This window comes from Catharus ustulatus, chromosome 6 (assembly GCF_009819885.2).
Source record: "Catharus ustulatus isolate bCatUst1 chromosome 6, bCatUst1.pri.v2, whole genome shotgun sequence".
NCBI lineage: Eukaryota > Metazoa > Chordata > Aves > Passeriformes > Turdidae > Catharus > Catharus ustulatus.
The window spans coordinates 28,240,656-28,264,901 of NC_046226.1; the positions used below are offsets into that span (position 1 = coordinate 28,240,656).

At 39.8% G+C, this 24,246-nt stretch overlaps 1 protein-coding gene across 4 annotated transcripts in view; it reads left to right on the plus strand.

Annotated features, from left to right (window-relative positions):
- PRKD1 (protein kinase D1) overlaps positions 1–24,246 on the plus strand; it is a 125,391-nt gene that overhangs the window by 72,486 nt on the left and 28,659 nt on the right. For 3 of the 4 annotated variants that reach the window (XM_033063450.1, XM_033063445.1, XM_033063449.1), the window contains exons 3-6: positions 9,193–9,324; positions 10,016–10,176; positions 13,361–13,384; positions 21,902–22,112. In XM_033063450.1, coding sequence (XP_032919341.1) covers positions 9,193–9,324; positions 10,016–10,176; positions 13,361–13,384; positions 21,902–22,112 — 528 coding nt within the window. The remainder of the gene's footprint in view (positions 1–9,192; positions 9,325–10,015; positions 10,177–13,360; positions 13,385–21,901; positions 22,113–24,246) is intronic. The other variant, XM_033063446.2, reaches the window with a different exon arrangement.

Consider the following 24,246-nt stretch of genomic DNA (forward strand, 5'->3'; position numbering starts at 1 on the left):
ATCTTTCAATAGTGCTATTAAACTCATTGAGTTTATTTCCATTGACTGGCTTTGATTTTGAAAGAACAAATAGAAATATACATTCTCATAGTAATTTCCAATAAATTATGTTTGCAGCCCTTTGTGGTAAGATACACATCTTCTTTTAGGAAGTGCTTGAGGTTTGTAGCTAAAAGAGGTCTGAGCACAAACAAGCAAACCTGCTTTCCTTGGGGAATATAGCAATTTGAAATGGCAGCTAAGGAGAAGGATACTCAGGAACTGCCACAGATTGCAGTCTGCAGGTTTTTATATCTCGATGGTAGTGTGACTCAAGCCTGGAGGTATTGTCATTCCAGCTGAAATCTGGCTCACTCTGACTTTTAAAGAGGCCCCAAGAATGTTTCTGTTAAACATAGTTAAGATGTGACTTGTTGCCAGAAGGAAGGTTGGAGAGTTTTCCTGCTTCTTAGGACATGAAGACTCCTCTCACTGTAGCTTGGTAGTGCAGAAGGTTATTCTGCAGCACTCATGTTTGTTTCCTGTTTTTTTTGCTTCCTCCTCTTCTTGAGTCCAGTAAACTCTTACTCATTTCCTCTCCAAACAAAACAATTCCAGTGTTTTAATCTCTACTTATATGTGACTCTCTTCCATGCCTCTAGTGGTTTTCCTCATCTGTCACAGCTGTTCACAGCAGCTGAACACAGAATGTCATATGGGGAATATTAGTATCACCATTTCCTAGTGTTAATTTCTAGTTATTTATGGGCATGGGTGAAATATTGGGTAAACATGTTGTGACTACAACACTTCTGTTGCCTTTAGTGAGCAACTAAATATTTTGCTTATGTAATTTTGACCTTCTGATCTACCTGGCCAGGCACTGGAAATGTTTCTATTATGAGTCATTACTGAATTTTTGTAAACAATTTTAAAAAATCAACCACAATTCAGAAACATAATGAATTTATTTCTTCCAGGTTATGTCATCTTCTGCATTTCTTTAGCATTTTTAATTTCCTTTCTCCCTTTTCTAATGTTATCCTATAAAGATTCAAGTGGGGCTGAGAAAACTGAGTGGTTATATACAGTCATGCTCCTGTTCCATATCTCTGATTGTCTCATCAAAGATCTGAGACCATAAGAAAGCATTATTAATCAGACAGACACTAAAGCATATTCCAGAAGTGGTCATACTGGGGTTCATTGTTTCCTCACCATCCAGAGGCTTCAGGTGAGGCTGTCTGGCATGTAGTTCCCTTGGGTCCTTTTTCTCAACCTTCTCGAAGGTGGAAATGACACTTGCTTTCCTCCAGAATTTGGGCATTTCTCCCAGTCACCATGATCATTCACAGATTGTTGAGAGTGCCTCGCAAGGACATCAGCCAGTTCCCTCAGTACTGCTGGGTGCCTCCCATCAGGGCCTGTGGACATCCTATGCAAAAAAAGCCCAAAACAACCCACCTGTATGTTCTGAAATAGTATCTATTTATGAATTCTTGGGGTACTTCTAAAAGATACCTAAACTTTTGCAGATAGGTAACAGAATAATTTGTTAAAAATAATTTAACGTGTGCAGAGGTGGTTCCTTCATGGTTCCTTCATTCCTTACTGAATTCAACATAAGATTGAACTTTTAATTCCATTATACTTCTGGCCAGTAGCATTTATTCATATAACAGAAAAAAATGTTAACCTTTTATGAAAGAAACTTGTGGGGATTAAATGTGTTTTACAAGTGGTATTAATTATTTTTGAGCACCTTGTTTTTTGAATTTTTTTTTCAGAATCCTTGGAAAGACCTGAGAAGATCATTAAAAAAATTCAGAGAAGATAAAAATGTAAAGGACTCACAGTATTTACTTTAATATACTAATTTAGATCAATCAGAACATGAAAAAGGAGCAAGAGCCTTTTTTTTTCATTTGGGGCTGCTTCTTAGTGCCAGTAGTCAGAATCAATTTTGAATACTGCATCAATAGCTCCAGTAAACCTGCAGAGTATTTTTTTCCCCATGCTAAATTGATACTTTTACAGTGTTTTGTGATTAACAGGGCTGGAAGCTGTGAAGTGTTATTGGTTTTTTTTTTCCTCTTGGGTGAAAATTGGATAAATTCATGATGAAAGAATTGTGTGAAGGGATTTCAAATTAATTTAAACCTACTGACCTATGTAGTTTGGAAAATATTTGAAATTTTGGAATCATTCACAAATAAATAGAAGTACATAAAATTTGAACTTTAAAAATTCAGAGTGTACAGATGAATCAAGCACATTGACTCATAAATGTTAATCTTTTATTATCATTTCTTAAAATTCTGAGCTAGCACTGGACAAATGCTTGCAAATGGTTTATTGTCCCTTTCAGTTTATTGCTTAAATCTCACTTCACTGATGAGACAGTGTAAACAGCAGCCCATAGTGAGTCTGGATACTGGGATTTAAGAAGGAAGGAGATGAGAGCCTTACTTGGATGCCTCCCACGCTGGCTCATTTGCTGCCTTCTCAGCCCTACATTTGCCAGCTTCCCACTGCTCTTCTCTTCTCAGGAAGGAGGCAGCTGCTGGCCAAGGAAGGCTGGGCACAAAGTATTGTTTGTTCGTGCTGTACCACCACTTGCAGCTACCAACCTTGACCATCACTGATCAAAATGCGTGGAGGTTCTCTGGCCTCCATCTCTCTCTGATCTCTGGGATCTTCCCCTGTTTCGAGCATCTTACCTTTATCCAGGGTTTTCACCATAGCCCTTCCAGCCCCACTTCTTTCTGACATTACTGTTTCTTTTTGGGGACCTTGCTCTTCCTTCTGCTTGGCTTTCTGGATACCCAAACTCATGTTTCCAAATTAAACAGTCCAGATGCAGCAGCACAATATGTTATCAGCCTTGTAGGAGGTGATTCAGTTTCCTGTGTCTCTGTCACTGGAGGATTGAGGAGATGCAGCTTTTGATTAGTCTGGATATTATGAAGACATTGCAACTAGCCTGCACCAGTTGCATTTAGCAGTAGCAGGCTTCTGCTCAAGAGTTCCATATACAGTTCTGAAAATGTATCTCTCCTTCTGTCCCCACCTCCTACCCGTCAAGTTAGCATTCCTAATTAGAAATGATTTTATCTAAAGCATTGGGATAAAGCAATAATAGGTAAAGAAAACAAAATTTACTACATTAGAAGGATTTTCCCTGTATGTAAAATTTAGAGTGCCAAAGTACTCACATTCGTATCCAGAAAACTTAATGGATTCAAATTTTCCATATCAAAATTTCCCTGCTTCAAAGCAGAACAAATAAAGAAACAGAATTATTATAAATGTGCACATGTATAGATTTTAGGAAGTGACTATTTCTAGTCAGTATTAAGGTCCTGATAATTTTAGTTTTGTTTTCAATTCTGATTTTGGGATGGAGATCAGATATGGAGTCTTTGGTCTGTATGAACTGCCAGAACTCTGCTAACTTTAATGAAACTGTGTAAACTCAAACTGTATTTGATTGCCAGGATTGAAAAGAATAAAATGGTTTCCTTTTTCTTAGTCTAGCTGAGCTGTTCTCAGTTAATTGTTATTTTTTAACCAGTGCTTGAAGTTTAGTAGTGTTTACTTGTGAGTTATATTAATTTTTTAAGTGATGGATGCCAGCACTTCATGTAAGTAAGGGCTCAAGTTACAAATGCCTGTGGGAGCTCAACAGAATACATTACTCTTAACTGCATTCCGAGTGGGAGAAGGTAGCAGGAGAATGCCTGCTTTTCATAGCTGCTAGATATTGCTAGTCTTGTGATTGATGGCTTCTGCCATGAGAGGCATGGATGCAAGATGACAGTGCCCATTATGTGGGCACTCATTATTACTCATAATAGCAGGATCTCACCTCTGCTTGTAGTTCAAAGCCCTTTTGGACTTGGAACACAAATGATGAAGTAAACAATTGCCTCTTTCTGAAAGCAAGACCTTGCCTCCCTAATTTGAAATGTCTTCATGTTTTACTTTCCAGCTGTGCTGAAGGATAGATCTTGCTACTGAGCCTAGAACAAGGAGTACTAGCCATTAACAGCCAAGTCATTAATAGACCTGATGAAATAGTCTTGTCAAAACTGCTGCAGTTTCATTGTCTGTTTTTTGGTGATACTGGGAAAGCTTAAATAGATGATGACAAGGTAGTCTGAGTTAGCAGTGCCATATTAAGAACATAATATTGCGAACTTTTCTGCAGAGTAATTAAGCTTTCTAGGATGTGCTTACAGCCATATTTGGAGGTCCCTCATTTTTTACAGTACAATTTTACATACAGCCACAAAATTGTCTTCACCCCACCAGTACTCTGTCAAAGCAAAAGGGTAGCCTGATTACAGAAGGTTTTTGTTACCAAGAAAAACCTCCATTTAATTTGGAAAAAAGTATACATATCTTTCTCTTAATCAGCAGGGTAGTAGGGTTTTTTTTGTTTTTTCCCAGTGAATAGCAGGAATATTCTAAAAGTTAAAGGTTTGAACGTTAATGGCTGTATGAAAGGCTTCCTAAACATGTAATTTTAAAAAAGTTGACTGACTAGATGGTAGGAAGAAGTTTAAAAGGAGGACCTAATTTATAAATCACTTCCTAAGGCAAAACTACTCATGGGAGATTTGGATTTCAGGTTTGCTTCTACAGAGAAAATTATATATACAGTAATTTCACGAATACAAGCCGCACCAATTTGACCAAAATTTTGGTGGAAACCCGGAAGTGCGGCCAATATTCCGGGGCGGCTAATACATTAACAAAATTCTAAAAGCTGCCAACACGGAAGTGAGAGCCCGCGGCAGCCCCAAGCCAAGCTGGAGCCCGGCCGGCCCCGGCTGAGGTGGGAAAGCCTGGCAGAGGCGGGGCCAGCAGTGTGGGGGCGGGCGGCTGAGCCTGAGCCAGCAGGGCGGGGCAGGGGGGGCGGCAGAGCCCGGGCCAGCAGGGCGGGGGAGCCCGGGAGAACTGGGGCTAGCAGTGCAGGGGAGCATGGCAGAAGCAGGAAGGCCGGCAGGTGGGGCTGCCTGGCAGTGGGGGAAACCCAGCAGAATCGGGGCCAGCAGCGTGGGGGAGCCCGGCGGTGCGGGGGCCTGCAGTGCCGGCCAGGGCGAGGAAACGCGGCGGCAGTGCAGATGGGAGGGGGCGGCCGGCGAGCCTGGCAGCGGCGGCAGTGCCTGGCCCGCCGGCAGGGCGACTACGTTAACGCAGCGGCGACGCGGCCGGCATGCCTGCCAGCGGCGGCAGTGCCTGGCCCGCCGGCAGGGCGACTACGTTAACGCAGCGGCGACGCGGCCGGCATGCCTACCAGCGGCGGCAGTGCCTGGCCCGCCGGCAGGGCGACTACGTTAACGCAGCGGCGACGCGGCCGGCATGCCTGCCAGCGGCAGCAGTGCCTGGCCCGCCGGCAGGGCGACTACGTTAACGCAGCGGCGACGCGGCCGGCATGCCTGCCAGCGGCGGCAGTGCCTGGCCCGCCGGCAGGGCGACTACGTTAACGCAACGGCGACGCAACCGGCATGCCTGCCAGCGGCGGCAGTGCCTGGCCCGCCGGCAGGGCGACTACGTTAACGCAGCGGCGACGCGGCCGGCATGCCTGCCAGCGGCGGCAGTGCCTGGCCTGCCGGCAGGGCGACTACGTTAACGCAGCGGCGACGCGGCCGGCATGCCTGCCAGCGGCGGCAGCGCCTGGCCCGCCGGCAGGGCGACTACGTTAACGCAGCAGCGACGCGGCCGGCATGCCTGCCAGCGGCGGCAGCGCCTGGCCCGCCGGCAGGGCGACTACGTTAACGCAGCGGCGACGCGGCCGGCATGCCTGCCAGCGGCGGCAGTGCCTGGCCCGCCAGCAGGGCGAGTACGTAAACGCAGCGGCGGGGCGGTGCTGACGGGAGAGGGGGACCAGTGAGCCCGGCGGCGGCTGCAGCACCACCCGGCCGGCCCCGTCAGCAACCATGAGCGGACCGAGCCTGCCTGGCCCCGCCCCGAGCCAGTAAAGCCCGCTATGCCGCGATCCTGTTACTAATTGGCCAATTTGTGAAAGCTGCGCACGGATTCTCGCGACGAACGAAAGTGCGGCTAATATTCGGGGTGCGGCTTATCTATTGACAAAGACAGCAACATTGTCGAGGCACCGGGGGTGCGGCTTATAATCCGTGCGGCTTGTATTCGTGAAACTACTGTACTTACCACAATCCCCAGGTTTTTAAAGCTATTTTAAGGTAATATATTTCTAATCCACTATCTAAATTATTAAACTGATTGAAGTTAACTGAGTTACTGACATTTTGTTTTAGGCTATTTGTGATTTTGGTGCACTATTCATGCTATTTGTAAAATTACCCAGTAAATCAATGTAAAACTTCTCTCCAGTCTTCCAATTTAGTAAATGTCATTGATGCAAAAGAGAACTTAAATACAGGCATAACATTAGGTTATTCAATGTAATTGTCGTGAACTTAGATACATAAATCCTTTACTAGATTGAGATTTAGGCTGTTTTTATTGTGCATATCCATTGTTTTAATAGTTGTTTGGTTATTACTTGAATAGTAGAAACAGCCTCAGGAAAGTATTTTTATAAACAAAAAGTTTGTGTCTCTAAAATTCTCATATATGTTATTAAAATTCATCACTATCATGTCTTGAGGGTGTTAACAGTAGGGTCTTCTTTGTCTTCTCCTTGGACAGAAGTGCACACTCACTGAGTTCCTTGTTTCCATCAGTTTCTTGATTTTAGTTGGAAGCTTCTTGAACCAGTTGGAAACTGGTAGGGCGTAGTGTTCCAGTTTTGGTATGTATCCTTGAAAAGGCTCCTACATACATACATATATATCTTTTCCATGATCATTGCATTTTCAAAGAATCAGAGATGTTAATCACAATATTCTTCATAATGCTGTAGGTAAATATGCCATGCAAAATCCATGAACAAAAGTCTGGAACAGAAGAGCTGAGGCTCGAAACTGTAGATGGAAAATCTGAATGAGACAAGTAGAGAGATGGAAAGGCTTAGTGATGTGTTTATAGCTGAGTTGCTGAGGAGACGTTGTAGCATGTTGTAGTGTGTTGTGTGGCTGGAGTTTCCAAAATGCTGAAGACCATGTCTTCACATATATATCATGATTTCATAGACCAGGCACGAGAAAAGGAAGTGTTACCAAGGTTCAGTATGATTTGCATCTATAATTTGATCTCATCCAGCTGCTGACCTATCACAGTTCAGTTGGTACCCATATGTGGTAGGACCATACAGGTGTCTGCTGCCTGGCTGTGACAACTTTTCCTCCTGTGGTCGCATGCTGGTGATATTAGAGGCCCTGAAAAACAAATCATTCTTGAATTTCACAGATCAGTGATCTACTGGGAAGGTGGTATCTGAATTCCTGTCTTCAACATGAAATTAAAGAGGGAAGTTAACATGCCTGTATTTTGTTCTCTTTGTACAAGTGAAGTATACAAATGTATATTTGTATTTTAATAATATCAAAATGGATTTTAAAGCTTTGAGTGCTTGTCCATTCCAACATACTCTTTGATCTGGTTGGAAGTGCAGAAAAATATCTGGCAATGTGCAGAAAAAGATGGTTCACTCTAAGTCCTAAAGTAAAATCATAAGAAATCTGTTCAATATCTAACGTGTTCCGAAGGGAGGGTGTCAAGAAGCTGGAGCCAGGTTTACGGTGGTGCTGAGCAATAGGACAAGAAGCAGTGGGCAAAAACTGATGCACAGGAAGCTCCACCTGAATGTGAGGAAGAACTTCTTTACTGTGCAGGTAACCTACCACTGGATTGTTCTAGTAAAAACATTTCTGAAAAGTGAAATTTGATATGATTGGAATCATTGGATCCTCCTTTCATTTCTAAATACTTTTGTTAACAGATCTCAAGACTGGTTGAGACTAGGAAACTAATTTTTACTGTGGACAGTTTTGAAAAAGAGTAGCAGTTTTTTGCAGAGAAGCAACTGAGACCAGGGCATAAGTCTTTATTGGTACCCTCTTCTAGTTAGCTAAAAATGTTTTCTTGATCAGTATGCAGATTCTTGGTTCTCTTTTCATTAGTAGACAAGGAACAAGCCAGGGTATTTAGATCTCTTAGGAATTCCTTTGAATATAACCATTAAAAAACAGGGCTGTGGAGGGTTGTTTTGGTTTGGAGTGGCTTTTTTTTTTCTTAGTTGCAAATCAGGAATCTTTTTCTGTTGAAAGACAAAGTATTTCTGTTAAGTGCCTACATACCTATTGCATTCATCCTACTATCTTTGAAGACTAAATACACAAATAACTTCTCTAATTGGCAGTGTGAATGAGATCAAATGTTTGCATATGTGATTAATGTTTAATAACATTTGACAGATATTTCTTTAGACTATTTGATATATGTTTAAGATATTTAATAAGAAAAGGAAAATATTTCATTTAAGTCTGTTTTTTAAAAGTGTTGTGGTACTGGTTGTCTCTGTATTATAAATAGTTTTTAAAACATTTTAATTGGTTATTTTTATAGTTTGCACTAGTGCCTTTAATTAGCCTCTCTAACTTTTGCAGCTCTTACAGTAGTTGCAGGCTCATATCACCTTATAAGGATTTTGTACTTCAAGAAATGCATAACCATCTTCCAGGCTACCCTGAAGGTTTTTTTCTTTATTAAAATTTGGGTATATCATGACGAGCTCTAATGTATGTTTTTAACTTGCGAGATCAGGTCACGAATCCCTACTGAATTAATTACACCAAGTGATCAGCAGAAGCAGACTATTTTAGATACACTTTTGTTTACATGTCAAAAAAACCTTGCAGTATTTCTTTATTGGATATATCCAGTATATTTTATGTAAGCACACCTTCAAGGTGCAGTAAGTCATGCCTGTAAAAGAGTATTTTGAAACATTTCTGACATTTGATTGAACTCTGACAATTTTGGTAAATGTTGATATGCTATTATACTCCTGTGTTTGATTGCAAAAATATTGTCAGAGATGTCATTGCTGCAGGCTTGTAAATGCAGCTTTATGCTTTTTCCAGTGGTCATTGTAGTATGAAAGGATATCATCACTCTTTTTATCTTCAATATATTATGCAGTGAACAATTCCAAGTTCAAGGTTCAACTTCATAGTGGCCAAAAGTTTTGCTTTGTTCTGTGATGAAGTACCACGTAAGTGAAGAACAGTAGTTATGTTACTAATTCTATTAATTTTTTTTATGATGTTACTGTTACAGCTTCTGCTACATTTGAAGACTTTCAAATCCGACCCCATGCTCTGTTTGTTCACTCCTATCGGGCTCCAGCCTTTTGTGACCATTGTGGAGAGATGCTCTGGGGGCTGGTGCGCCAGGGACTCAAATGTGAAGGTAAACTGCACTGAAATGCAATTTTTCAGTCTAAAGAAGAGACTTCTCCATTCTACTTCTGTGTGTTGTATCTAATACTGCTTTAAAATTGGTTAGAGACAGTAAGAACTATCAAAGTAGTTAACTGATTAAAGAGCTTAACTTTTTGAGTGCTCTGAGGCATCTTAGGTATCACTCTGTAACCTTGAGTGTAAAAAAATTTCGTTGATATGTATTTTTAAGAAAAGGCTACATGTCTTACTCTTCCCTTACAATTCTTATTGAGCCTGTGTCATTTTGTATCACTGTAATTCTGATTATTTAACTAAAGTTACTGTCAATCCATAAGAGTTTGTAATAGCCAAGTTTTCTCATTTTGCCACACCTATTTGACTTCTTGTTGACTGAATCCAACAGGATATACTATTTGCAGTGAGACTTCCTTGCCTCCCAAGTGCTGGTAATAGAAATTTCCTGTACTTTGAGACCACAGATTTTCAAAAAGAGAAAAACCATGGTTATAGATGTATCTATTTCAAGCTGATAACGTTATGTCTCTAAAAATTTGCTAGAATAGAAAAGCAGAGTAGAGGGAAAAGTTTAATCAAAATTAAGTCTAATGTTGAATTTGTGTTGTTTTTGAAAAATCCAAACTTATTTGCTTTTTTGAGTAGTAAGCCATAATCAGATGGTTTTAAATTTCTCTTTTCAGGATGTGGTCTGAACTACCATAAGAGATGTGCATTTAAAATTCCTAACAACTGCAGTGGAGTACGGAAAAGACGTCTGTCAAATGTATCCCTAACAGGACTCAGCACCATTCGAACAGTTTCTGCAGAACCCTCACCCAGCGTGACAGATGAAGCCCTTCTGGTATGGGATTCCCTAGCTGTAGAGGCCATGGGAGGAGCTGAGAAATGATGACATTTCATGCTGTAGAATCTGGTTTTGCCTGTTACAGACTACAGAGGAGGGTGGTATGTAAATTATAAAGTAAGGGAAGGCATCTTGACGTAAAAGGGAGGTCACCAGCTTAAGGTATGTGGGTTTAAGGTATGTGTCACTTCTGATACTCCCAGGAGTCTCCTCCTTTGTGAAGAATTACAGTAATTTCATGACTATAAGGTGCACCCTTTTGACTAAAATTTTGACCCAAACCCGGAAGTACGCTTTATAGTCCGGTGCACCTTATATAATGTACAAAGTTCGGAAATTTGCCAACACAGAAGTGTGAGCTGCGAGCCGTGGGGGGAGCTGGCATGGCCATGGCAGCCCGGTGAAGGCGGGGCCGCGGTTCCATGGCAGCCGAGTGGAGGCGGGACTGGGGGCCTGCAACGCCCCTCCTGCTGGGTACAGCCGGGCCCAGGGCCCCATGGCTGCCGGGTTGAGGCGGGGCCTCGGCCAGCAACCGCGCGGGGGGAGCTGGGGGCTGTTCCTCGCTGCAAAAATAAAGTGCACCCTATAGTCCGGTGCACCTAATATAATGTATAAAGTTGCAAAATTTGCCGGCTCCCAGAGGTGCGCCTTATAGTCCAGTGTGCCTTATGGTCGTGAAATTACTGTAGGTTATTTTTAAGATCTAAAACTGCCACCCATGCTAACATAAGTAGTTGGATCTTGGAGAATTTCTTCTGGAACTAGATGTAGAATTTCTTCTGTATCGGACCATTATTTCCCTTGGCTTATTAAATAGGAAAGATTTGCCTCATTCGGACACTGACCTAGACACCACAGCATTAAACTGGGTATCTGTCACAGACAAGTCTGTAGTTAATTAGTTGGAACCTGTGTGTTTAGCAGATTTCTGGGTGTTCAGAAGAAAGTAGGAGAAATCTCCATTAGATCCTTAAATGGCTCTTTGTGGTGAATGTATTTATATGTATGTATGTATATGTGTAGATGCATATATAGATGTACAGTATACACAAAAGCATGTGAATATATGATATACTTGTATAGTCATTAATATATTAGTTTTCTGAAATGAAAGCAACTCTTCTGAGAACAAAATGTTGATTGGAGTAAATTACAATTATACCTATTTTTTATTTTTAGCATGTTTGTTCTTTTTAGCACCCACAGTCATAATATACTTGAATAGCTGAGATTTTACACAGTGTATAAATCAGTCCACTCCTAAGTGAAGGTTTTGAAAACCTTAAGGTTTAAAAGAGAGGAAAGAATTTATAAGTACACACAACAATTATCATGTTTTCCTCTCAATTAGAATATTAAACTTATTAAACTTGACATACTAAAAGGACACTATTACAAATTATGTAGACATGGTGTTAGATGCAGTACCATCTACGAACCATAATTATGTACTTATGCTACTGATTATCATTAGTCTAAAGCTACTTAGAAATTAAGGTTAACATTATGAATCTGTATTTTTAATTGAAAAGCTGCATAAATGAGTAAGGTGCTTAAGTTCTGCAAACTACAGCAACAAATGTTTATGGATTAATCATAATTCTCAGCAGGGTGTTTCAGAAATTACTTAGAGCAAGACAAAAAATTTTGAGAAAGGCTGGCCCTAATTCTGTTTTTTTTTTTTTTTTAATTTGGGTTAAAAAAATTGTATGAGTGAGCATTCCTGGTATACCCTCTATAAATATTCTGCACTGCACTGTACTATTAAAATGTAGCAAAAATTTTTCAATTTGAAAACAAATTATGTGACTGTTGTTTGCTGACACATTCTTATACAAAATACCTGTTTTGCAAAGCTGTATATTTCAGAACATTTGAAAGCATTGAAATTGCCATTGAAGGAATGCAGTAAGTGTTATCTATACTGCAGGCTGTACTACTCTGAGAGGTTGTAAACATTGGTGCCCCTGTGTTGATGATTCAGAATATCACACATGCTCACACATACCTGCACACCCAAAGAAAATACATTTACAGTAGGTAAAGGGAATGGCCTAGAGAAATCAAATAGCTTTCTTACCTCATTTTTATTTCATGAAATCATTGTATCATTTACCAGATTTTTGGAAATGCTCTCACACGTGGTTTCTATATGTCTTTTGTTCTGTTTAGTTTTTTTCCTTGGAATGTATTCCCATCCTTGCCCTCCCTTCCCCATCCCCCCAGCTTTTTTTAAGTGGCATAAGCTTTGTCAATTCTCATGTACCAGATCTGTCCTTTGGACTCAATTTTTCTGCAGTGCTTGTGAGATAAGTTTTATGACAGTTTATATGGTGATGCCAATCAAACCATGCACTTTGGAATGTCTTTCATTTTTTCTACAGTCTGTGTGAATATACTGAAAAACATAACCTTGTTCATAAAACTGTATCATTCATTACTAATATTTACGTGTTACTTGCATCACCACTAAAAAATTACAACCTCCGTTGTATCTATCAGTTCTTCAAATAGGACTAAAATAATCATATTTTTACCCCTAATTACCATGTAAAGTCAGAGCAGTTGAGAGAGAATAATTCCTGGTGATCTTTGATAGATGTAATTATCAAACTCAGTTGTTTCCTCTTTTTCTGTTGATGTTGTGTGCACCTGATAGGAGACACAGCATGTAAACCTGCCTTCTGGAAAAATGACACTTATAAAGTGAATAAGTTATGCCCTGTCTTATGAAATTTTGTCGTTTAAAAATCTTTGAGGCAGGATAATGTAGAATTGTGTAAAATGTACCTATACTTTAATTATCCTTGTATAGGGAACCACCATGCCCAAAACAGTTTCAGTTTGAGTATAAATGTTTTCATTAGCCAATAAAACATTTCATGTGAGCTTAAAATTGAATGGGGACTTTAGTTTACTACAGTTTTAAAACTCTACTTCCAAAGAATAAAATCTTCTTTTGATTCTTAACTTAGATATGTAAAACTCATCAACAGAAATGCTAAAAACAAAGTAGAACTAGGCAAATACACATGCAGTTCTTAAGCATTAATTCTGTAATAACGAATGAGGGTATAATATGATCCTACATTCATGCTTGCTTCTAAAATAACATTATTTTCTGTCTTTTTCCCCGATTATTTCTTTGTTCTGTTTTTTCTTCTTTCCAACTACCTGTCAGTCTCCTGTCAGCCCTGGCTATGAGGTATGTACTGAATTTACTCCCTACCATGCTACATCCTCTTTTATGATTATCAGAAAGAATTTGAAGGCATGCAGGAATTAAATCAGATCTGTAAAGTCCAGATTCCAAAGTGAAGGTCATAATTCTAATACTAAACAATAAAATTAGTGAACGTTAAAATGTTTCAACGCAAAAATGACTTTTTCATTTCTTAGACATTAAAGAGGTCATTGGTAAGACTGAAGCCCTATTTTAAACTGGTAGTAACACATGGGAAAAAAAATTTAACTTCACTTTCAGGACTTGGGAATTTGCTGGAGTAATGTAGAAAACCAACATTTTATTTTTAAGTTGAACAAACTGTGCATTCAAGTGCTCACTAGCAGTAAAGTTCTGACACCATACTACCATTGGGGTAACTCTTTCTTTCACACTATGGTTGAATTAAAAAAACCTCAAACAGTCTAGGATTCTATATTTCTGTGGAAATAGCCATGAACAGTGTATAAATAAGTTACAGTTCTATATAAAAAGAATGTCAAGTCTAAAAAAAAAAAAATTTAGTGGGTGATTCATGTCAAAGACTGCTCTCTTTGACTTTCACTACGGATTTGCTAAAGAAGTTTGGTTTGTGTTTAAAGTTTCAAAAGCTTTTGAAACTAAGAAGTATTGGCATCTTTCCCTTGCAGCATGTATTTGGGATGCAACCAGAAAAGAGCAGGCTTTGCAAATGTTAGAAATACTACATTTTAGAAATATGACATAGTTAGTCTGAGAAATATTTTGTTATGCTAAAATGAAGATTTCCACGGCCAGGCATCTATTTCTTTGAAAGAAACAACTTCATTTCCTATAATCATAGAATGGTTTAGATTGGAAGGGACCTTAAAAATCATATAGTTCCAACTCCCTACAATGGTTAGGGTCATCTTCCACTACACTGGTTGCTTAAAGCCCCACTGAAAACTTCCAGGGATGAGGTTTTTATTTCTTCCTAAAACACATACGTTCTTACTGTGTGCCCCAGAATTCCAGCTCCACACAATATCCATAAACCACAGTTTTTGTAATATCTACGATAATTATATTCTAAATACAGTGCTGTCTGATAAATGATGAGTCCACCAATCTGGATGATGGTGAGTTACCTTAAAGTAGCAGTGGTTAAAGGTAGGCATGGAAAAAAATGGTATTTAGGGAGGAAAAAAAAAATTGAAAAGAAAATGTCTTAGCTATCTATGGTTTTGCTTCAAAATATACTAATATGACACAAAAGAATTATATTTCTATTTTTTAATACATGTTTCCATTATTTTGGGAAGTTGTATTTATTTTCTAGAAGTATTGAATATAGTAAGGTCATTTTATAAACACACTTGAAGTGATTTCTCAGAGAAAGTCTAGCTGAACTTTGCTTTTAAAATAGGAGTGATATGTCTCATGGGGCATAGGTAAGTGGAATGTTACATATTATCTTTGCTTTTTGATGAAGAACCAGGAATTACAGTTATTTTTTACTAAATAATTTTAAATTTAAAATGCAAATAATTTTGGTTGAAAAGACTATTTATGTGTCACTGACAGAATACAAAGCACCAGGTGTTGCTTGCCTCTGTAGATTAGTTATAAGCAGAGCTGGCTTGAGGCTTTCTAGCTATATATAGAAGAGTGATTCTGCAGAACTAGGACACTAGATGCTCTGGGAGGGAATTGTCTTGAGTCGTAGGTGGCCATTTTCTCTTTCTTCCCTCATGTCCAACACTTAATACAGATGCCCTTTTGTTTTAGCCCATTGAAATAAGGAGTCCTTTTTTCCAGTGACTCAGAAATAGCCACTAAGAAGCCTTTGTTTTCCACACTCCTACAGAAGATGCATCTCCTTTTCCCAGTTCCAGTCCCTATAAAGTCTTGTATGCCTCCCCAGGTCACTGAACTGGAAGAAAAAGGCCCTTGAGGGAAGAAATAAAGAAGAGCTGGGGTGTTGCAGCTGAGAGCATCTTAGTGCCTTAAACCACTTCTAATTACAAGTTCTTTTCTAATGGCTGAAGTAGAGTTCATTAAACCTAAGATCCTCAAAGGCAAAGTTAATATTTTTTTTTAAGGCACTCAAGTTAACTGTGAATTAATACCATTCTGTTATGTTTTGTTCTTGTCAATCTCAAGTTATGTTTCCATGCTCCAGCGATACACACATTCCTCTCTGTCTGAATGGGAGCTTCCTTTCAGTGTGCCCATATGTTTAGTAAAAATCCCTATGCTGTTTTGGATAGAGCTCCTGGAGTTTGCTCCAAAGTCTAAAGTTTATTTAAAAATAATAGAAGGTGAAATAGAGGCTTTGAGTAATTAAATGGATCCTGAGTAATTTGCACATTGATCCAGAGCCAGATCCACCGGGTGACTATAGGGTCATGCACTGAACAGAACTAAGGATTGAGAACTCAGAGAATCTGACACTGAAAGTTGAATATTTAAGTAGGAATTTGAGTTAATCAGAAGATTAATAAATCTTCTATGAATTTTTAGTTTTCTTGCCTTTTTACAATAACTTAAAATAGTTAAACATACTAAAGGTCAAAATAAAAAAGTGTTTCAAATGTAGTTTTCTTATTTCTCAAAGTGTTGCATATATGTGATATTCAAAGTTCATCTGAACCCCATATTCAATCATTTTAGGACACAGAAGGAAAATTTGGACTGGCTTACTTTACACACTGCTGTGCCATAAAATAATAGTAGTCCCAGTACTACCTGCCAGGCACTAAATGCTGTAGAATTGATTTGTTGTAACCAATGCAAACTACATTAGTGCTTTTCTGACCTAGTTTGCCCAATATGAGTGTGTCTGTAAAATGCTGGAAAAAAGGATTTGTGCTGTGTAAGTCTTACTATGGCTGCTGGTGCTAGCAAATCCAAAAAGAAAGAGCTTTTGTTTTGGGAATTCCATGGTTCTGAGGAGTCAGCATAGTCCCACAATGCCTGCTGAAACCCAGTAATCTTCTGTTGCCACTTTCCAAAATAAGGCAGGTTACAGACAGAGCATTCAAACCACTGTCTGCTGCTATTGATGTCTGAGTAAAACAGCAAACATAATAATAGCCATCTGTGGATAGTTTAATATTAACAGCTTGTACTGAAGTCAGTTCTTTGATGTGTTTACACATGTGAAAGTGAAATGTTTTTCAGACCATAGCTATCTAACTGTGGTGCTTGTAGGATTAAATCACACACTTGACTTAAAGAGAAGAGTGCACGAAGCCTTGAAAGACAACGCGGTTGATTGCAGTCTAAGTGTGGTATTTCAGTATATTTAACTGAAGATTTGTTTTTTTTTTAATTCACTTAATTACAGTCACATAGTTTAATTTGTAAAAGAAAGTCAACATTTGCATTGCATTAAAAACAGAGTTCCTGTGGTTACATAGTTATCTAGCACCTCACTTGACAGTAGCTTCCTCTGCCTTTAATATAGGAAGGAAATGCATGTTTCAACAAGTCTGCTTCAACACTAAAAATGAAACTTCATGCAAACACTTACTGCTGTTTGGTTTTTTAAAACAGACATCATTTTTCTCTGTTGTCCAAGTAAATAAAAAACCCTAGATAATAGTTTATTCTTTTGTAGAGGCAAACACTTCAAAATTGTAGGAATACTTTTGTTATTTCTGATTGAATATCTCCGTGTAAACTACAGGAATAATATTGCAACACTTCTTAGATACTGAGCCTGCAAAAGGTTAGCATTTCTTTCTGTAAGTTTTGAAAAAAAATATATATTTAGGAGAGTATAGGTTGTGTAACCTGTTCTCTTCTGCGAGAAGGTTACTGAGTTGAGCATGTTTCCACAGGCATGATTGCCAAAATGGAAGTATTTGCTTTCTGGCTCTTACAGAACATGAAGCTTTTTGGTAAAGTTTTGTCAGAATCCCTGGGACATTTTTAGGGGGATTGTCAAAACCTTTTAAAAGAAATAAGACAAACAACAATCTCTTTCATGTTTTAGACTAGCCCATGCAGCTGGGTTGCAGAACTGGTCCTTGTCTTTGTTCCCAAGGACCTCTGTGTCCAAGCAGTCAGCTTTTATTGCTTCCCATCAGTCCCTTCAGCATCTCCCAACAGTTTCTTTGATTTCTGTGCCTAGAAGGAATAGATGGGAATGCTACAAGACAGTCAAACTCATCCAGGTAATAAGAACAGCTGAATCCATTGGTGGGGAATCAGTATTTATTTCGGTTTCTTAATTGCATTTTGCAGTGTATTTGGTCTGGGTAGAACAGGCAGAAAAGATCTGCTGAGCAATTTTTACCTTTGGGGGACTGTCTTCTTCCTGCAATAACTGTACAATGATTTTATGCTTCTTGCTAATGTAGACAAATTGTTGCGTCTTCTAATAGCTTTCAACAAAGCTCACCAGAACTCACCTGAGGGGCTTCAGAATGTTCCAAAAATTCAAAGAAATTGAACAAGAAGAAGCAAGGCATAGTTAAATAAAATGCTCCGTGTTGGGGAAAAGATTGGCACATTTCTTTCTTGGAGTTTAAAAAACCAAACCATTTATTTTTTCCCCGAAGTAAGACTTAGCAAACTGGATTCTATTAGATATTCTCATTATTAAAACATAATTAAAGTATCTGGATGTGATCAGTGTCACTGACTTACTTGGACAGTCCAGTATTCAGTTTATGCACACATTTCTTGGTGTTTGTTGTCGTTTGGAAAATCATACTCTTGAACTGTTAAAGTATAGATTACCTTGCTGGGATGATTGTTCTAAAGGACTGTTTAGTATTTGGAACTGTGCAGGCTGTTAGTTTCCATGGTGTAATCTGGTTAAGCAGTCATTTCCTGGGAAGTTTCCAGACTTGCTGAGTCAGTAGTCTGGCTGACTACCAGGAAAAACTCGTTTATCTTTCTAACAAACCAGGCAAGCCAGCTGAAGGAGAAGGTGCTTTGTGGAGGAGATTCTTGCTTTTCCAGTGAAAATAGTATAGTTCTTGGTTTCCTATGCTTTCAGGGGCTTAAAATTGTGGCATCTGTCTGATGCTGGGAGTGCTGAAAGTTTGAGTAGAAGGATCTTGACAGGACTTTTGGATGATATTGGGAGAAGAAGCTTATCTGACAAGAGGGAGGAGGTACTCCTAATCTGTCAGTCATCAGAGGGTGTGGAAGATGCTCCAGTTGCTGCTGCCATGAGCTACCTGCCAGCAGCTTCCCTTCCCCTGCTACCTTTGAGCAGGACCCAGGGGGCACATTGCCTCTGGCTGGAAAAGGGAGGGAGTGGAGTCAGGCAGATCAGAGCTGGGCATGCAGGAGATCCATTAATTCTGGTGTCTTTCTAGCATGGGGGAAGGTGAAACTCGACTTTACCTCTTGACCTGAAGGCACTGTAAGTTGAGAACTGCTGGTGCCTTACGTGGCATGCCATGCTGCTGGCATGTAGCAGCCCAGCACTTGTGAAATGGCAAAGAAAAGTGAAATACATTTCTCTATTAACTGGACCTGAAGATTGATATGTTACAGTAGTTTAGTTGGTTTAGTATCCATTACTGCTTGTTAACTGTCTGTTCAGGAACACAACTTGGCAGCCATGTGAAATGAGACTTGCAGTAAATATTTCAGAAATTATAACTGTGCATTGAGTAATAAAAATTCTGAGAAAAAAACCCTAGCGATCAGCAGATCAGAAGCTTTATTAATGGTAACTCTGTTTGATCAAGGCTGATGGTGTGATGAGTAACTGTTAGAGTTATCCCAGAAACAATCAACTCAATGTAGAGCATCTAGAATCCACTTTTTGTTCAACCTGACATTTTCTCAGAAACATACACTAGCACATTAAATCTGAAAAGTTTGCCATCAATCTGAGAAAAAAATACAGCAAATAATTTGTCCCACACTTGTACTGTACCCCACCTGAGAGTTGATTGGACATCTAGGTCAGAACCAAAGCTGCAGGGAAGACTGTCTCTCTCTGTTAATCATCGCTGCCCAAGATTAGTCTCAGTACATTTCTATAACACTACTGAAGTTTCCAAAACCTGCAAGGCATTTGGTGAGGAAAACTGCCAAACCAGCTTTCTAAAATGATTTAAGCATGAAGTTACCTAGGTATAAATAATTTGGACTTTGTTTTTAGTAGTATTTGGTTGCCAAAATAATTTTTGATTAGGTGATAATTTGGAAAATGAAGGCAAAGAGTGCTCATAGAAAATAGGTTTAATTTAGATGTTATTAGTCAGGGTGCTAAGAGAGATGACAGCATTAGGAGGTATTTGGATCACTTTTACTGCAGAAAAGAGTAAGATTGTCGAGAAATAGCTCTAATGATAAGGATGGTAAACTGAAATACTAGTTTGTTGCAGTAACATAATGAAAGCAAGCACTAGAACTCTTTCCCTAACATATTCTCGCTCCTTTTCAGTTAAACTTTATTTTAAGACACTAGCATCACTACCTGCAAAATGCCCACCAAATGTCCAGATTCAAGAAAGAGAGAGCAAAATTTTTTAACAAATGTGTTTTGAGTAGTTATTTGAATTAAGACACGCCCTGTAGGAATTATTTTATTGAAAAAGAAATTACTTACATTAGATTGTAGTATGCTACAAGTAAAGCTTTTCCTGTGGGCACTGAAGAGCAAACTCAGGGCTAGGTCTCTGGTCATAGGGTAGGGTTGAGGCTGTAACTTGTGAGGCACTGAACTAGGACTATGAAGTAACATCAGTCTGGACTAAAATTGTTTCTATTCTACACAGACATAAAACTGAGAGAACTGCATTTCTATTTCTCATTGCTCCTTGTGACCTTTACCTCATCCTCAAACACTGGGGGCTGTAATTTCCAGGTGGCTCTCACTAGCTGAGCAATGCAGTCTGTGCAGAATATGTGGCTCATTTTTCTGTCCTGATGGTCTTCTTCCTTCATTTTACAAGTCCGTTCATAGGACTTAGTGCAATCTGCCTTAGAAATATTACGCAAATTTTATTAGTAGTTAACAAAAATAAATTTTATCTTACATTGTTTGGAGTTTTTTAACATGCATGAGTGCTTTGCAGAGCATGTGCATTTTAACCTCAGGAAGTAATAAACCCATAATATCAGCGTGTGTACTCGGACTTTTTCCACTTTTGTTTGTGATAAAGAAATGACAGATGCTTTTTCATGTTTCTTTTAATCTAGTTTCTTTGTGGTGATCATATGTACCTGGCTCATGCAATGTATTTTGCATATTTTTCCTTTATTTGAAAGGACTGCATTAGTACGCAGTGTGAATCTTTATGCCTCTTGGAAAAGACACCTAGTTCTACAATATAATCAAAGAATTTAGCTTCATGGCAAGAAATCTATATAATCTATATGAACTTTGTAAGGAAGAATTTTTTTTTTCCCTCCATGGCAAATACACTGTGAAGGCAATGCCTAGAACTAATTACTTAGGTTCTTCTTCCATTAAAATGACTTTTCAATTCCTCTTTACTCCAAAAGTCTCAGACAGAAGCATACAAAAATGTATTTTTCTATATTTGGGGACTGGAAAATAGTAATCAGATAGAAGAATTTCTATAGCATTATGTATTTGAATCTAGCAGTGTTTAAAGTTAATGTCTACCTGAAGCTTCAGCTACTACAGTTTTTGAACAGTGCAGGCTTACTCTCAGTGATTTGTTTTCTAACCTTCAGTTATCAGATTTTTTGCAGATGATGGTGAGAAGGTGCTGAGTTTTAAATAATCAAGCTGCATTTTCTCACTTTTTTTCTCCTTTCAATGTTAATTGTGGGTGTAGTTTGGTTGTTTCCTACGGCCAAGTATTAGGAGAATTTCTGGGTTAATTATCATATGTACATCTAAATTAATTTAGTAAAGAAAATAAGGTACCTTTTTTCTTCCAGAAATTCTTTGGATTTCATGTCCTAGACTGTGCCTCTCTCATCAGATACATACATACATACATATATATATATATATAAGAAAAATCAGGTATTTAAAGGGGGGGTGGGTATGTATATATACACACACACCTTTAAATACCTATTGTGATATATTGTGCATAATCTAAATGTGGTAAGGTTACTGATAGCAAAAATTGGGAATAAAAGGGATAGAAATCACTTATAGTTTTTGTATTGTTAGCCTACATGCACATAGAATAATGTAATAATTTTCTTAATGTTTAAACAAAAAACGCAGCCTTTAAAAGTTACTTTTGGTGTAAAACAGAAAGCAAGAAGTAAAAATTATTTTTAGCAGAATGCAAAATGTTTTTCTGAGAAGTTTTAATGAGCATTTTAATTTTGATTAATTTTTTTTCTGTTTCTGTCACAGTGTGAAGTACATGATAGTAGTGTTGGCAAAGGTGTTGTTCAGTACCATTAAAATTTTTCAAAAGTAGTCTGAGAGGGGCATGATGCACCTTCTATTAGTGTTTACAGGCCCTTATGTGACTTTTTATGCCATATGACATTGTTATTTAAGTAAGGGAATATGTGAATATGATATTCTATTAAAAATTAATACAAAACTCCTTTTTATGTATTTTACAGCAAAAGACACCATCAGAATCATACACTGGGCGAGAGAAGAGGTCAAATTCACAGTCCTACATTGGACGACCTATTCAACTGGACAAGATTTTACTGTCAAAGGTTAAAGTGCCTCATACTTTTGTTATCCACTCCTATACACGTCCAACAGTTTGCCAGTACTGCAAGAAGCTTCTCAAAGGGCTTTTTAGACAGGGTTTGCAGTGCAAAGGTAAGTAAATGTTCTTCAAGAACAGAAAAAACTAAGCATAATAAAATTAATAAATTAGTGTTTGAATGGTTGCTGTATAGCCTTATTCATGATTTCCTCACTAAACTGTCTATGTGTAGGCACGTGTACAATTACACTGGATTAAGCTGCAGTAAAAATTACAGTAATTGGTACTCTGTAGGAGCTGGCTGTGAGGTTGTTCATTCTTACCCTTTGGTACATGTGCAGTAGCTCACATTTTTCATTCAGGTGTAAATGATCTTGTATTTGGCATAGGTGAACCTGTGCTTACAGCAGAATAGTTAACATAATGGACTATATTCTTATCTTCATTGTTTTCAACCTACAAAGTCCTGTGTGTGAATTGAAGCATGTGCCTGAGCCTCAGCAGCTCAGAGTTTTGGGGAAGTTGTAATGGAAGTAAAATAAGATGGGTTTAGATGAGAATTTAAACCCACATTTTTTCAGTGTGATTAATGTGCTCTCAAGTCTCATGGCATTGTATACCTTAGTAGGTGCTGAAGTGAGTCAGGCCCCTTGGATCATAGCCTAGATTGCTGGCTCACCTGAGCCAGCCTAAGCCTGTCAATACAAAGCATTGTGCATGCTATGGGGTTGGAATGTTGCATGATGGATGCTGAAAATTGCCTTTCTTCTATTGCAATAAATAATAACTATCACTATACTTTGTGTTACTTCTTTAAACCCTGCGAAAATTCAGTGCTGCATTCATTTAACTTAAGGTGTGATTCTGATACAATTTAACTAAAGCAAAATATCTATCAAAGCATCACCTGTTTCAGTTCATTTTGAATCCTGGTGACCTAAGCACATATTAACCTACAGTAATTTCACGAATACAAGCCGCACCAATTTGACCAAAATTTTGGTGGAAACCCGGAAGTGCGGCCAATATTCCGGGGCGGCTAATACATTAACAAAATTCTAAAAGCTGCCAACACGGAAGTGAGAGCCCGCGGCAGCCCCAAGCCAAGCTGGAGCCCGGCCGGCCCCGGCTGAGGTGGGAAAGCCTGGCAGAGGCGGGGCCAGCAGTGCGGGGGGCGGGCAGCTGAGCCTGAGCCAGCAGGGCGGGGCAGGGGGGGCGGCAGAGCCTGGGCCAGCATGGCGGGGGAGTCGGCAGAAGCGGGGCTGGCAGTGCACGGGAGCCCGACTGCATAGGGGAAGATAGCAGAAGCAGGAAGCCCGGCGGCGCGGGGCTACCCGGCGGCGGAGAAAAGCCCCGTAGAAGCAGGGCTGGCAGTGCACGGGAGCCACATTGCATAGGATAGGATAGTAGAAGCAGGAAGCCCGGCGGCGCAGGGCTGCCCGGCGGCGGGGAAAAGCCCCGTAGAAGCAGGGCTGGCAGTGCACGGGAGCCCAGGGGAACCGGGGCTAGCAGCGTGGGGGAGCCCGGCGGTGCGGCGGCCAGCAGTGCCGGCCAGGGCGAGCCAACATGGCAGCGGCGGTGCAGACGGGAGAGGGGAGCCAGGGAGTCTGGCAGCGGCGGCGGCAGCAGCACCGCCCGCAGGGCAAGCAAACGCAGCAGTGGCAGTGCAGACGGGAGCAGGGAGCCTGGCGGCGGCGGCGGCAGCAACACCGCCCGGCCGGCCCAGCCAAGCCGTAGCACCGAGCCGGGCCATCCACCCCTATCGGCAACCATGAGCGGGCCGAGCCTGCCTGGCCCCGCCCCGAGCCAGTAAAACCCGCTATGCCGCGATCCTGTTACTAATTGGCCAATTTGTGAAAGCTGCGCACGGATTCTCGCTACGAATGAAAGTGCGGCTAATATTCGGGGTGCGGCTTATCTATTGACAAAGACAGCAACATTGTCGAGGCACCGGGGGTGCGGCTTATAATCCGTGCGGCTTGTATTCGTGAAACTACTGTAATTAATTTTTTTTTTAAATGAAAATTTATCTGTAGTTTGGCACTACTGCTGTACCTCTAGTTGGTTTTTGGATCAGTCTTAAATAATTACAGGGATATGGACAACCTTAGTATATTTTTAACTTCCTGACTCTTTGGTTTTCCTGGTGTGTTAGTAACTTACAGCTTGTAGTTTAAGTAAATTGTGTTCATAAGCCAAAAGAAAACAATTCCCATGACATGTAATGAAGTGCTACTAACACATATG